General features: G+C 28.0%; 1 protein-coding gene across 2 annotated transcripts in view; it reads left to right on the forward strand.

Annotated features, from left to right (window-relative positions):
• LOC106789375 (ceramide kinase) overlaps positions 1–6027 on the forward strand; it is a 16182-nt gene extending 10155 nt beyond the window's left edge. Inside the window, exons 2-9 of one of the 2 annotated variants that reach the window (XM_014753524.1) lie at positions 335–586; positions 1978–2171; positions 3120–3300; positions 3498–3692; positions 4060–4212; positions 4356–4552; positions 4685–4854; positions 4970–6027. In XM_014753524.1, coding sequence (XP_014609010.1) covers positions 335–586; positions 1978–2171; positions 3120–3300; positions 3498–3692; positions 4060–4212; positions 4356–4552; positions 4685–4854; positions 4970–5054 — 1427 coding nt within the window. In that variant the 3' untranslated portion in view covers positions 5055–6027. The remainder of the gene's footprint in view (positions 1–334; positions 587–1977; positions 2172–3119; positions 3301–3497; positions 3693–4059; positions 4213–4355; positions 4553–4684; positions 4855–4969) is intronic. The other variant, XM_014753525.1, reaches the window with a different exon arrangement.
• The last annotated feature ends 10660 nt before the right edge of the window (positions 6028–16687 follow it).

The following is a 16687-nucleotide window of genomic DNA, read 5'->3' on the forward strand; positions in this document are numbered from 1 at the left end:
CAGAAAAACCCCCACCGTTTATAAGTTCTGCTGTCAACGCGAAAACACTTTTTTTCGGTGGGGTCACCGGAAATGACGTCGCAATGGCTGAGTTTCAAATATWTTTCAAKCAAAAATTCARAAAATGTTCTTTAAATATGTATCTTAAATGCTATAAAAAGTTTGAATAAAAATTCCATTTTTTATACAGAAAAAAAAATTGTTGAAAATATGCTATTTTTTCCCGGTGTAAACCCATGTAACCCCTTAAATTCTTTTCGATTTTGTAATTTATACGTACGTACGTAAGTATTTGTTATTAGATTAAAATTTTCATGAAATTTCATTTTCTCAGCAAGATGGTCGCTTCCAATGACGGATGTTCTTGCCGTACGTTACGGAGATGATTGGATTCATGGTGTTAATGTTAAAGAAAAAGAAACTTCGACTTCGCCCACTTCGCCAACAGTTTGTCCAACGAATTTCATATTGCATTATGCCGTGGCAGGACCGAAAAATAAATGGAGTCATCATAGTGTTACCATGAGCCATACCGATCCTCGTCAAGTTGCTTCTTGGGTCAAAACTATTCGAAATTATCTTTTAAGTGAGTATCTTTTAACATTATTCTCATACAATTTCATATTTTATATTTAATATTAATATAATAAAGATTTTTTTCTTATCCAAAATTTATTAATATTATTACTAAGTTTGCTTCTTAGGGATGTTATTTTTTGGACAGGTTTAAATCAGATGAACAATATATTTATCCGTTGAACGTTTCGTCTCTATTTGAGACTTACTCAGCAACTTGATAGTTATGTTCATAAGTCAATATAACATCATTTTTATTACAGTCATAAGTTTTCACTATCTTATATATAGAGTCAATTTTTAAAACCGTTATCCTACCATAACTTTTCGAACACATATTTAATATTGTTTATTATAAGTCAATATTAGTTGTTTCTTACGTTAGAAAAAATAAAATCATTAATAAATCACATTAGAAAAATTTCTTTACTCGACGTTACTTACAAACGAACATTTAGAAAAAAATCCAAAATAAAAAGAGAAAAAAAAACAGCTGATAGTTTTCTCGGAAAGAGAATATAATATATCGATGACAACGATCATTCATTATCTCACCGATGAAGATAATTCTTTATTTTTTTCTTTCAAAGTTTAATTATAAGATTAAAGGAAGGAAAGAAAAAAAAACTCGCCCCACCAACTTGACGTTTTTATTTCTCTTTTTATTCACTCAAGAATATAAACAAAAGAAGAATGTAGAAAAACGATAGAGGATCGATTGTCCTTAGGAATTTTAACTGGGGGGGACACTTATTTTAATTTTTATGTTATCGATTGGAAAAATACTATATTACATACGCGACGTCGACGATGAGTAGTTGTTTTCTTCGACTAAAACAAAACTTGTATTTTATTTTAATCTGTTACCTTATTTTTCTTCCATTTATTATTTATTTGTTTGTTTTTCGCTCCTCTGTTTCTTTTTTTCTTTTTATAATAGAAAGTATAAAAATATATCGGAGCAGCGTTTTAGATTTATTGTTGGCTTTATTTTTAGTCTGTTGCACGTGTACATTTAGAAAAAAGAGAGAAAGACAGAGAGAGAGAGAGAGAGAGAGAGGAACAAGACTTGAATGTTTTACGTAAGCACGAAAGCAATTGTACCTCAATTGTTTTGTAATCATGCATTTTTCATGATCTTTACTCCTTTCAACGGTAAGAGTATACTTGAGTGTAAAACTAACGTCTAACTTGAGTATACTTTTTTTTTTTCATTTATTCCGTGGTAAGAAAAATAATCATATATAATATTGTAATTAAAAAAATAATTGTAATATATCGTTTGTTAATTTTTCCCGAAGTTTTAAAAAATAAATATAATAAATGGAAATAATATAAATGTGCAATGTGGATTGGCGAATAAACAAAATGTTTGAATTATTTCAATATTTATTCTTTCAGGTATGACATATCGTCCACGTAAAGTGATGTTATTCGTGAACCCTATAGGTGGTAAAAAGAAGGGCCTGAAAATATGGGAAAAAGATGTGCAACCTTTGATGACCATTGCTGGTATCGAAACGAAAATGATTATTACAGAAAGAGCTGGACATATACGTGAAACTCTGCTTACGTCAGATTTGAGTGACCTTCACGTAAGAAACATATTTTTTTTTAATTTATTTAGTATTTTCTCTCGTCCAAAATTATAATTTTTGATGGATAAAGTTTCGTAGGGAACTTGGACATGAAAAGAAGTAGAACTTAATTTAATTAAGTTGGACGTTTCGTCCCTTTATTGGGACTTCTTCAGCAACTGGAAAATTTATTTTCTTATACATTTCTTATTACGATACAATTTTTTTTAATATTATAATATTATAAATCTCATTTTTCTCTGTGTGTGCGTGTGTGTGTTCGTTTTGATACCGAATACCGAATTTTTACCCATTTTATATATCTAATTAAAATATTATATCTTTCTTATTTTTTTCTACGAATTAAAAAAGCACATCATACTTATCGGTTAATATCTATTTCGGTTGAACGTGATGAAACTATAGTAAACTGGTGAAAAATCGAAATTTTTCATTAGAAATTAATTGCGTTCCACTTTTAACTTTTCTTATTAAAAATGAAACATGCCAAGATTAACGTTGTTCGATATTTTTATCGATTCTAATCGGGTTGTTTTTCCTTTCTGTCTTACTTATTTTTTCTTTAAACGAGTATGTAATTATTCTATAGCCATGTTATATATAAACGTAACATTGACGTATCTGAAAAGTTTCTTTCTAACAAGTAAATGTCCGTTTTACTGACACGATCGATCGATAAATCTAACATCGACCTTGACATTGGATATCATTGAACTAAAAAATCGTCAGTTTAGTTTTTTCTTTTAAAGGAGAGTTTCAAAATTGTTTCAAAACTTTGTACGCTAAAGAATAGGCTCGAAACTTTTCAATCGAGCCTCGTATAAGAATTGTCAAAATAAATTATATATATATATATATAATTATAATAATATAAAATATAAAAATAAAATTGAAGGACGATAGGAAAAACCTATTTAAAGAATGAAATGTTTTTTAAAATTCTAGGCAATCGTTTGTATTGGCGGTGACGGTACGTTTGCTGAAGTTTTCAATGGTCTGGTCTTGAGAGCTGCCAAGGACCAACAAATCGATTCAGACGACCCAGAGGCAAGGCTGCCAGCCCCTACTCTACCTGTCGGTGTAATACCTAGTGGAAGTACCGACACTGTGGCCTATAGTTTGCATGGTATTTTATTCCTTTACTTATACCTACAAAGTAACCCATACAGTTTATGTTAGAGACTCCCTTCATAAAATATTTATGTTCAATAATTCTTCAAAATGAAGATCGCTGCTAACTGCATAAATGTAATTTCTAAAAATTGGATGATCAGTGTTCTCATTTTTTTCTTTTTTCTTTTTTTTTTTTTTTGGGTTTTTCAGGTACGACCGATGTGCAAACAGCAACTATACATATCATTTTTGGAGATACCACTGGTTTGGACCTTTCCTCCGTCCATAGCAATCATTCCTTATTAAGGCTTTATGCTAGTGTCCTCAGTTATGGATACCTCGGTGACGTCATACGCGACAGCGAGAAATTCCGATGGATGGGTCCTCAAAGATACGATTATTCTGGTATAAAAAAAAAAAAGAAAGAAAAAAAAACAAAATGAACATCTCTAATATATCCTCGTATCATTGAAAACTTCAAAACTTTTTTTTCTTCTTATTTCTTTTTGATAATGATACTTATACTTTGGATGTAAATGTATTTGAATTCTTGTAAATATTATTAAATCATGTTTCAAGATAAATTTTCCTTAGCAGGTATGCTTATAAATTATTCATCAATTCGCATACTGAAAGCCATAAATATATATTTGTTCTGAGAATACGGAAGTAAAATAGTTAACAATTTTTTGATTACTTTTAAATATTATTATTATTATTATTATTATTATATTTCGTATAAAACAGTTCTTGTCTTTTTGTTTTAATCTAGGTTTTAAAAAAATTATTGCAAATAAAGGATACGAAGGTGAAATACAATTACTTTCGGATCCTTGTCATCCGGCAGGTAGTACTAGGTGCATGAAAAATTGTTCTAGATGTTTGCAACATATGCACAATAGCGTTCCCGATAAAGAAATTTCAAGTAAGTAATAGAACAATTTCATTATTGTTCATTCATTTAATTTTGATTTTTTTTTGAATAATCAAGAGTCGATAATTATACTCTATATTCAATTGTGTATATATATTTTAATTGTAATAATAAATGTAATAAATTTATTCTAGGGTGGTTGACGGTCCAAGGTAAATTTTTTATGGTTAACGGTGCGAACGTGTCATGTGCTTGTTCGAGAAGTCCAATGGGTTTTAGCCCACATTGTCACATAGGTGATGGTTGTGTCGATGTTATTTTAGTAAGACACACATCCTTCCTAAACAATATTAGAATGTTACTGAGACTTTCTAGCAAACAAAAAACTCTGGTAAGATTTATTCGTTTACTAATATTTGAAAATATATAATATAGAATTTGAAATATAATAAAGGGGAATATTATATTAAATAATTATATTGAACTATTGATCTTAATTTAATTAGTATTTTGTTGTTTACAGTATGATCTACCCTTCGTCGAGGTTTACAGAGCAAGAGAATTCACATTCCGTGCCCTGCCAACGTTACGTTTGCAGACTGAAAATAATATCCAAAGATCACAGAAAAATGCAGGCCTTAGCGTGTGGAACTGTGATGGTGAAGTTATAGATAATTCTAATGTCAAAATAAGGTTAATCAATTTTTTTAACAATTCGAACAAATCACAAAGATTTAATTTTATTATATATTTTGTATATTTTTTTAATATATTTATAATATTCATTAATTTTGTGATTAATTATTAGGGTACACTGCCAGTTGGTGAAAGTTTACACGAGACGAGCTCAAGATGCAATTCAAGATTCGTCCTCTTGTTTTTGTGCCCTGTGAACGTTTAGTTATATTTGTTAATACAAAAAACAAACAATAGGAAAATAAAAAAAGAAAAAGAAAAAAATCTATCTTACGAAAGATAGTAAGTAAGTAAGTAAGTAAGGTATGTAGAGTCAATTCGATGGTTTGCAAATGGCATACGAGATTACAAAGTTCCTTTCAAAGCTTGCCCTCGACAAATGGTTTGTATATCATCAATGTTTAGATCGTTTTTTCGACGACTAATTGACCATCGAATACGTCCTTAAGATCAAATTTTAAAAATAATTATGAGTACCGAAAAAGTATTATATAAATTGTCTTGCTTTTTATGCTTCTCAAAAATCGTATTAATTTCTCTGATAAAAATCAGAGAAACAATTTATGATTTTATATTAAATCAAACAATTATTATTGATCCAAAATAAAAAAAAAATGAAATTTCTTGATCAAATCGTAAATTCAAATTAATTACACAACACATAATACGTGGAATATAAAATCAGTTTTGAGAAACATTTTTTCGGCACTCATACCTGTATTATTAGTCAGAACTGACAAGAAAACAATTAAACACGATTATTTACGGAATCCTTTCAACCTTTTTTTCTTTTTTTTTTTTTAAACAAATGTAAGAGAAAGTAAGAAACATAGTAGAGAATTTGAGAAAAGAAGATAAAAGAGAATAGAATTATAAATATATTTATTTGAATGAATTTCTTCCCAAATAGAGGATTCTGTTCTGTTCAAAGGGTCTTCTTCAGATAATTATGTTACATTAGTATTATTATTACCTTCCTCCATTATTTTTATTATTATATTTACTATTAATATTACTATTAAGATCGTTAATATTATATTATCATAAGTATATTATTACTGCTGAATTATACATAGGCTGATTTATAAATGAATCGAACATAGGACAAGTGATGATAATATAATAGTCATTGTATATAGTTAAAGAAACAGAAAAAGAAAAAAAAGATAAGAAAGAAGAAAAAAAAAAGATTGATGAATTTATAACTTATCACAATTTCATCGAATTTAGAATGAGGAAAAATAAAAGAAAAAGAGAACTGAATGATAGAAGATAGAGTAAAAAAAAAAGAAAAAGAAAAAATATACATTGGTCAGAAACTGTGATTGAGCCTGTGTTTAACAATTTTCGTACTTAAATTAAATAAAAATTCGACTAATTTATACTCTCTTTTGTAGTAATTTAGGATTTTAGAACGCTTCCAGGGTCGGGAGAAAGTTTTCAATTCGAATTCGAATTGTTAAATCGAATTACGAACGACGTTAAAGAAAAGACTTCGACAAATTTATGCAACTCTGATGTAAACAAAGTTAGTTGTTGGGTGCGAACGAGTATATATTTTATATTGTTCTGTATTTGTTTTGTTTCTACGATATTTCTGGAAAAAAGAAATGAAAGAAATTGTTGCGGGAAAGAAAATATTCGAAAAAAAAAAAAAGAAAAACGAAAAACAAACGGCATTCCAAAGTTAATGATTATATTAACGAGATATGTATTATTATTATTATTATTATTATTATTATTATTATTATTTTATACGAGAATTTTCTTAGTAAAATATTTTGGACGAGTATTAACACAATGTCGGTATTAATTATTTTAAAATAGAGCTCTTCCGAATTAAAATAGTTTACACTTGTAATAAAATTTAAAATCAGACTTTTGTTTTGTTTTAAAATAATATTGTACCTCTTGACACATGGTGTTTATATTTTCTTATCGTTGTATTTGATGTTTTGTAGGAAAAAGAAAGAAAGAAACATTACGAAAAAGAGAGATAGAGAGAGAGAAAGCGTTAAGAAAATTAAACAAAAAAAAAATGTTTTATGGTTGTGCGAAATATAAACGACCAAGAAAAGAAAAGAAAAAAAAAACGAAGAAAATGCTTTTAATTGAAATAACATTTGTAGTTTGTACAAAAGAAGACGTGTCGAAAGTCTCAAAGTTTGAAACGCATTTGCGAAATGCTTTTTAGAAATAATTTTAGAGAATAACGGAAGAAATATTATTCTAACGCGTGATAAAACTTTGGGAATTGATCTTTCCACAAAATGAAAAATTAATTAATTGATTTTTTTTTTTTTTTAATGGAAGCTTCACGAAACAGATCTTTTTTGTAGAAAATAATAATTGCAAAACGTCCACGCGCAGTGAGATCATTGTTCAAACCGATGATTAAGTCCGAACAAAATTATCTATAAACAACAGGAAGAAAAAAAAGATAGGATAAACATTTTTCTAATTCGTTATTGCGAACGACGAAAAGGTTTTTATTTATTCTAAAGTAGTATCTAAAGTCAATTGGGATGCACTTGACAGTTTTCCCCTTGTACCACCATTTTTACCGAGATACACCATCGAGAATTATATTATTATATTATAAATGCATAAATAATAATTTTGATATACACATTGTCGAAAATATATAACAAAATAATTTTTTATTCATTTTCATTAAAAACTATTAATCAACGCGTCGGATAATATTTTATTCAAAATTAACGACTCTAATTATTATAATTATTAACATCCTGACATCCTGCATATATATATAATGTATGTGTGTGTATATACATACATACAATAAGTCACAAGAGTAATTCATAAAACTCTACAATCAATTTTAAATAATTGATATTTTCTTGTAAAAGTTTCAAATTGAGAGTTGAGAAGTGCTTACGAAAATTTCTGTAAGTCATTGTATACACATACACATACACACATACATATATAAATAATATTATATTATATATTGTGTAAACGATGAATATGATACGCGACTACCGATGAAAAAAAAGCATCGAATCGTCAATGCAATGAATTATAAATGAAATAAATTATACATCACTTTTTACCAGAATATTATTGTCGTCATCGTCGTCGTTGTTGTTGATGTTGTATTCTTGTTATCTTATCGTTATTATTATTATTATTTTTCATTTTATTATTTCTTCATGAGATACGTTCCATTGCTGTTCCATTTCTAATCTCACTTTTTTTTCTTCTTCCCAAAAATTCTGTGAAAGTGAACTGAAAATAATAAATTTATGGGGGAAACAGGGAGATAATACGAATATATTTTTTTATGGGTGCTGGAAGGTTGATAATTAATAAAAATAAAATTAAAGAAAATTCAATGTAAGATTAAAAAAAAGGCGCAGGGTGATTTGTAACATTCTTTTAATCATCGCCATTATAAAAGCACCGAGTATGTACCAAGTTAGTGTCACTGTGTCTGTTGTATTATTATGCACTTATGTGTTTTCTATGTATAATAAGTAAGTATGTCCTAAAAGTATATAATAACGTAATTTAATACGTACGTATATACATTTTTATTTCTGTATATTATTTGTGTTTATATGTGTATACCATATATATCTATGGTAGCGCGTGTGTGTGTATATATGTGTGTGAATGACTGCAGGTATAAATAAACTAATAGTTGGACTTTTTTTTTCTATAGTCCCGCTCGTTTTGAATATTTTTTTTCTTTTTTTTGTTTTTTGTTTTCTTTTACTTATGGGTATTTTTTTGGTGTCTGTTTTATATTTTTTTTTTTCAATTTTTTCTTCTTCTATTTCTCTCTCTCTCTCTCTCTCTTTCTTATTTTTATAACACTCTTTCTCTCTCTCTCTCTCTCTCTCTTTTATTTCATAAATCATGCACACCTTATCTACAGTCTCTACACGATCGTTAGATCCTTACCTTAGATTAATCAATCTATCATCTATCGATCCTTTTTTTAACACGCAAAAAATACGACACGCACGGACGAGATGATGATATATTATAATAATAATAATAATAATTTTTAAATAATAAAATACACATGTTTCTATATAATAAATAATATATTCATTAATATTGATAAATTATGGACAAAACGTATGATAATAATAATAATAATAATAATAATAATTTGGCGCGGTAATGTGACAAACAAGCATCCTAATTAATAATCATTTTTCTAATCTCTCATCATTGACTCTCCCATTTGCTTATATTAATGAATTTTATTATTATTATCATTATTATTTTTTTTAATATTACTATTATTATTATTATTATATAATTAGTATATATAATTATTATATCATTATTATTATTATTATTATTATTTTTATTGCTTTCGCTACCCTTACGCAGTAGTAAACATCGTTCGAACGATTTATTAAATATATCACTGATCATTTATTTTTTTTTTTTTATTTTTTTTTTCTTTATTCACCTTCTTCATTTATTTTCCCCAATTGGTGTTTCCTTGTTTTTTTTTTTTTTTCTTTTTTTTTTTGCATTTCATTAGTTTCTCTTCTATTTCTCTCTCTCTCTCTCTCACTCTCATCGAGTTGCCATAAACCTCGGCTAGCAGCGTATTATTATACTATTTTAGTCTAATCCCTGATATATAACATGAACAATCTCGTTCACAATCTTTCGTAAATATAAGAAAAATTAAAAAAAAGGATCGTGAGACGAAAAATACAGTGTGTGTCGGACGTCACGGCGTAAAAGCGTTTGTTCATTCGTTTTTTTTCATTTCTTTTCTTTCTTTCTTTTTCTTTTCCTCTTTCTTTTCTTTTCTTAAAGGGGGGGGCGACAATTTTTTTTTTTTTCTTTTATTATTATTATTATTAATTATTATTATTATTATTATTATTATTATTATCATAATCGTCCCTTTTCTCTCAGCATAAAATCCTTTCTCTTTTCTCTCTCTCTTTTTTTTTTTTTTTCTAATAATCGATACGCATTAGGCATGTACGTGTGTATGTATGTATTTACGTATGTGAGTGTATGCGTTTTTCCTATGTGATTTTTTATTTTCGTGTCGTCCATGCGCGCACATCTTTTTTGCGTTTTGCACCCCACTTCAACCCCTGTTCACCACCCCTTATGCTATCTTTTGACAATTTTGTTTTTTAAATTCTGTTCTTTTACTTTATTGCCCTTTTCTTTTCTTTTTTTTTTGTTAAATATTTTTAGGATCGTTAAACGAGTTTCCTCATTTGTTATTTGAAAAAAATTGTTGTTTTAATTGTTAATCGTTTGCATCTTAGTGTTTGTTAGTGTCTGTCTTCTTGTTCATTCTTTTCCCTATCTCATTTTTTCTCTATTTCTCTCTCATTCTCTCTCTCCCTCTCTCTCTCTCTCTCTCTCTCTCTCTCTCTCTCTCTCTCTCTCTCGCATATTCACCTACTTTGTACAACCGTACTACAATATACGCTAATGCTCAATAAATATTCGATAAATATATCATTGTATTTCATATAATATATGTATATCATCGTATTGCCATATTAATATAGTAATAATAATCGCACTATGTCATCATCATAATAATCATCATCATTATCATCATCATCATCATCCATCATTATCATCATCATCATCAGCAGCAGCAGCAGCAACAGCAGCAACAGCAGTAGTAATATTGACGTTATCATAATCGTTTATTCTTGGGACTTTTATTATTATTATTATTATTATTATTATTATTATTATTATTATTATTATTCGTATGTATTGTTAATGTTAATCCTAATATTAAAATTGTATTGCTATTTATTATTATGTATATATATATATATATATATATTATTATCATATATTTTATATTATAATTGTTATTGTTATATTACTTTATTAGTATTATCATTATTATCAGTATTATCGCAAACAGTTATTGCAATTTCCCGTACTCGCACGCGCTATATTATTATTCTATTTAATTAATTTAACAGTCTCTCTCCCTTGGCTAATATTATTTATTTAATTAACGATAAACGATCTTAAAATTATATTCCAATTAATTTTGTTCGTTAATAGAAATCATTAGATTAGATTTTTATTTGGAGAGGGGGGCGGGTTGGTGAGAAAGATTCAAATCATTGTGTGCAACGTTGCATTATTCGTAGAATCATTTTCAATAAACATATTCTCATTTAAATTCATTTCTAAATATTAAATAACAAAGCAACAAAAACAATCTCTCTCTCTCTCTCTCTATAAAACATAATTAATTCTTCTCTCTCTCTCTCTCTCTCTCTTTCGTCTAAGAATTAAATTAATTTTTGTTTAAACGCGTAATATAAAATCCGAATTCATTCATTCGCAATAAATAATTATCAAAATTAGGATGTTATGTAATATCGTTAATCGTTAATAGAATAAAATATCGCTGACCGAAAAAAAAAAACTGTTTCTACGGTTATTATACCTAATTATATGTAGTCATTCGCTTTGTAGCGTTTTCGTTTTCTTTCTCTTTCCGTTTTTTTTCTTCTTAAATTCATTCTCTTTCTCTCTTCTCTCTTTCGCTTTTTTTTAACAGCTTCGTTTTATTTCAATTATTAACCTAATGTCCGCGAATTCTACTATACGCCGTTTTCTCTAATTACTTTTTTTTTTTTTACGTTGTAAATATATATATATATATATATATATTATACATATATATATATCAGTCCCTCGCTATATAGTATTGTTATTATTATTCTAGCTCGTTTATTATTTTACTTAAATTTATTACACGTGTCATCCTCGTCCTCGTATCATCGTTTTCGTTGTCATAGTTTATCGTAAAAATCGAAAAAAAAAAAAAAGAAAGAAAATTCCATGAATGAACGACACGAACCAATAAAAATAAAATATTCCTCCAACCCTTTCCCTTTCCTCACCACCGCTTAATTATAGTCTCGCATTTCTCGAGAGTACTATTTACAAAAAAAAAAAAAAAATTACGTTAAAAATGAAAGCAGAAAATCAACAAGGACGATGAGGACGAGACCACACCGAGGATGTCAAAAATGTACAAGTTTTTTTTTTTTACTCGTTTTTCCGTCTCCTCTTCACAATTACTTTCTCATTCTTTCTTTTCCTTTCACATTAAAAAAAAAAAAAAAACAAAAGCACAGAATCCACAAGAGACAGGCATACACGCACGCACGCACGCATTTTCATGCACATTCAAACCGTAGCCAATTATCGTGATACTTAAACACACCATAATCGATGATTTTTTTTTTAAACGACGTTTCGTATTGCACGTACAAGAAGTCGCATGTGTCCTTGAACATTATTAGGATTATAATGTGAAATTTTGGCTATTAATCCGTGATTCGTTTACGGGACCCATGCGAATTTAAAAAACGATAAAACTCATAGAAATTCGATCGCCAAAACACGAAACGCGATGGTTTTTTTTTTAATTCGATTTGTGTATTTTTTTTCTTTTTTCATTTTGTTTTTTCGTATATGTTCTTCATACATTTACGAATCGTACTTCTCGCCTAATCACTCTTAGCTTTCTAAGCTTGCCCCTGGGTGGGACAACGAAAAGTTCGACGTTTTTGAAAAACGTGTTCGTTTGTTTAAACGTACGATCACGCACCTCCTCTCTTTCCTTTATTTCTTTTTCTTTTATTTCTTTCTTTCCTCCCTTTCTTTTCCATACAGTCATTCTATTCATAATTCTCTCTCTCTCTCTCTTTCTTTCTTTCAATTTTTATCTTGACCGTACTAACAATAAGAGAAAAAGTCCTATCCTTACGTAGAAAAAGTCCTCGTACTCGTCAGGCACCCACGAGAGGGTTATTTTCCTTCTTTTTTTATTTCTTATTTTTTTTTTCATTCTCATAAATTATTTGTTATTTGTATAAATAATGTTAAATGTGCGAAAGATTTTCACGGGATTGAGATAAACACGTTTGTTGTTTTAATTATATTCCCCGGATAAGTTTATAATTATTATATTACAATTATTTCAAATAATGTTAAGATAATAAAGATTTTTTTCTTATTCAAAATTTTTTAATATTATTATTAAGTTTAATTCTTAGGGATGTTATTTTAATTAGATGAACAATATATTTATCCGTTGAACGTTTCGTAGTGTTCGAAAAGTTATGGTAGGATAACGTTTTTAAAAAATTGACTCTATATATAAGATAGTGAAAACTTATGACTGTAATAAAAATGATGTTATATTGACTTATGAACATAACTATCAAGTTGCTGAGTAAGTCTCAAATAGAGACGAAACGTTCAACGGATAAATATATTGTTCATCTAATTGAAACCTGTCCAAAAAATAACATCCCTWAGAATTAAACTTAGTTATAATTTCAAATAATATTCTAATCGAATTATCAACAATTATATATTATACATTGAAATATGAACAATTGGAGAGAATTTGGAGAACAAACAAAAAAAAAAAAGAAAAAGAAAATTGCAAAATGTGACATTAAAAATGATTTAACTAACCCGGAGGACCCTTCGCAACAAAAGATATTATTCTTTTCGTTTCTGTTATCAATCCTTTCATTTTGCGTATACTTCTTTCTCTCTTTAATTCATTTTAATTCCTTTATACCAAACCCCCTCGCGATTAGCCATTGTGAGAACAATTGTTTTAATGCACTTTCGGTTACAAGGCAGCTCGAGAGACGCTATACAAAAATGTATCTCTGTACTTAGCCGGACGTAAAAGCACCGTGCTTTCTCATCTCTACTACACATTAATTATTTTAATATATTTAAAAAAATTCTTTTAATTTAAATTCTTTTTTTTTCTTTTTTTTTTTTTTTCTCGTTAAATTTAAATTTACAAAATTTATAAATTTAAATTGTGCTCCTTTTTTTCTTTTGTTTTTTTTTCTCTTTTTTTTTTTTTTCTTTTTTATTCCACTGTTATGTTTTTTTTTCGAGGGGGGGCGGGCGGGGGAGAGGGTAGTGTCATTTTCTTTTTCCTTGTCTTTTTTCGTTGTATTCAAACTTGGAAGTTTTTGTCTTTTTCTTTTTTTTTGTTTTTGTTCGTTAGTAGTATTATTATTATTATTTTTATTTTTATTCGCAATGCATATCAACGCGAGAACTTCTCTCTCTCTCTCTCTCTCTCTCTCTCTCTCTCTCTCTTTTAGTTAATATTTTTGTTTTTGTTTTTTTTTTCATCGACCGCCTTTCGATGACCGTTAATTAATTTACAATAATTAATTACGCGAGCTAACGTTAATGTGTGTTTTTTTTTTTCTTTTATTTTTCTAACGACTCGACGTTAATTTTTTTTCGCGAAGGAAGGAAATATCGGGAGAAGAAGAAGAAGAAGAAGAAGAAAAAGAAAAAGAAAAAGAAATAGAAAATTAGGAATATATATAAAAAAAAAAAAAAAAGAAAATTGATAAATGAATAAAAATGAGATTATATAAATAATACGACGAATAATCTCTAACGGTACTTGTTAAATTTTACACTCATACACATTCTTTACGGATTTTTACGGGGGTTGGATGTTGGACAAGGTGTTGGTTTTTTTTTATTTTGGGGGGAAAATTTATTTTTAGAGAGAAAGGTGGTAGGTCGTCGCAAACATAATCGGTGTTATATCATACTCATGTGTGTGTGTGTGTGTGTCTACCATAACGCCGATCCTTTTATATTATGTTAATTTGTTTCTTTTTTTTTTTTTTTATATCTTTTTTATTATTCTTATTTACTTTACACACTCACGCACAAAAGTCAAACGTAGGTGTTCATGCCAATCATTTATACGATATCATTTTCTCTCTCTTTCTTTCTCATTCATTCACTCACTCTTTCTCTCTCTCTCTCTCTCTCTCTTTTTGTCTATCTCATTTTGTTTATAAACTTTAATAAATTACGCGAGCAGCAGCAGCAGCAAAAAACTTATCGATTAATTATTCTATTAAATCGCGAAGTAAGGAAAAATAATTGGTAAAATATTTTTTTATATGAAACGAAGAAGAAAACAAAAAATAGAAAGAAACAATTTACCTACGCTATAAACGTTATAGTTATAATAATAATAATAATAATAATAATAATAATTAATCATTATCAATCGTAAATCTAACTATAATCTAAATTGGCACACTTTTTTTTTATCCCAAATCACTACCCTTAATATTTGCATCTTATCTTCATCTTATTTTTTATTAATATTTTAAAAAAAAAAAAAAAAAAATAATAATAATAATAGATATTAAATACTTCGTACCTTGCTTTCTACGTATTCTTCATTTTATCCTTTTTCTCCTTCATTTACGCACACACAAACACACACACACACACACACACATATATATATATATAAAATATTAAGGAAAGTATTTGTGTGAATTAGATTTTCTGTTATTGGCATCGTAAAGGTTTAAAAACTTGTACCTTTTTTTTTATATTTTCTTTCTTTCTTTCTTTTTTTTTTCAATAAACGATCAATGCGCGACTATCGAATCCAATCATACTAATCGATCTAGAATTTCTAATTATTTCTTATCTGTCTTTCAATCGTTTCAAAATAAATCTCCCGTTGAATTTCTTTTCTTCATAGGAGAGATCCTTTGATCTTGCTGCTTTTTATTTTATCTCTTTTTTCTTTTTAATCATTAACTTATGAAATATATTAAAAATGAAAGCTAATTAAATATAGCGGGGCGTCGTCTCGTTAATTGCTCATTAGATCAATTAATTCCTCCTTGTTAATAATGTGCGTAACAATTTTCTAAATCTATACTTAGCGACTCGAATATATTTACATTGTATATTTATCCTCCTTCAATTATTTTTCCTTTATAAAGTATTATTCGTATCGTATTTAGCGCGATATTAGTTATTAGTTTACTTAGTGTATTAATATTAGTAGTAGTAGTAGTAGTAATAATAGTTGTAGTAGCGGTAGTAGTATCAGCCGTAGTAGTAGTAGTAGTAGTAGTAGTAGTAGTAGTAGTTGTAATTATTGTTAATAGTACTGGTAGCTGTAATAGTAGTAATAGTAGTAGTAGTTGTAGTCGTAGTAGTAATAGTATTATTAGTATTATTAGTAGTAGTAGTGGTAGTAGTATAGTATTAGTAGTAGTAGTATTAGTATAGTAATAATAGTAGTAGTAGTTATAGCAGCAGCAGTAGTTGTTGGCGTTGGTTTGGTGTATTTGGCGATGGTGATGGTGATGTTGATGGTGATGTTGGTGATGATGGTGGTGGTGGTACGATAGTATTAATTAATAATAATAATAATAATAGCTCGTAAATATAGTTATTAACAATAGTGGTAGCAATAATAACCTTGCTTCGTATTATGAATTAGCATCAGTAAAAGCATCCATTAAATTCATTCCTCGGAGGGATAATAATGTATTTTATCGTCGGCCCACTGTGCCTATCATTTTTATTATTGACATAAGTATGTATTATTACGTAAGTATTACGTTTTGCTGCTGTCCAAACCTCTTTTTGTGTTCTTATTCTTTTGTACTATCACTACGAACCGATTGACTGAGTGTACAAGAAGTTTTTTCCAAATAATTAAAACAAATAATAATAATAATAATAATAATAATAATAAAACAACACGCGCGCATCCTCTTTTATTCAAACCTAATATACCGTTTTTATCTCGCATCTTATTATACTTAAGTATAATACTTAATAAATACGATCCTTTTGCTAATGCATTATTTATTTATTCCTTCTAATCGTTTTTCTTCCTATTATTTTCTTCTTTTTTTTTTTTTTTTAATTTTGTGCGTAACAACCGTTTACAACCAAAACTCCCCCACCCCCCACCCCGTTTTCCCAGCTCCTATTTTGTAAA

This window comes from Polistes canadensis, unplaced genomic scaffold (assembly GCF_001313835.1).
Source record: "Polistes canadensis isolate GaletaPanama2010 unplaced genomic scaffold, ASM131383v1 scaffold_181, whole genome shotgun sequence".
Lineage (NCBI taxonomy): Eukaryota > Metazoa > Arthropoda > Insecta > Hymenoptera > Vespidae > Polistes > Polistes canadensis.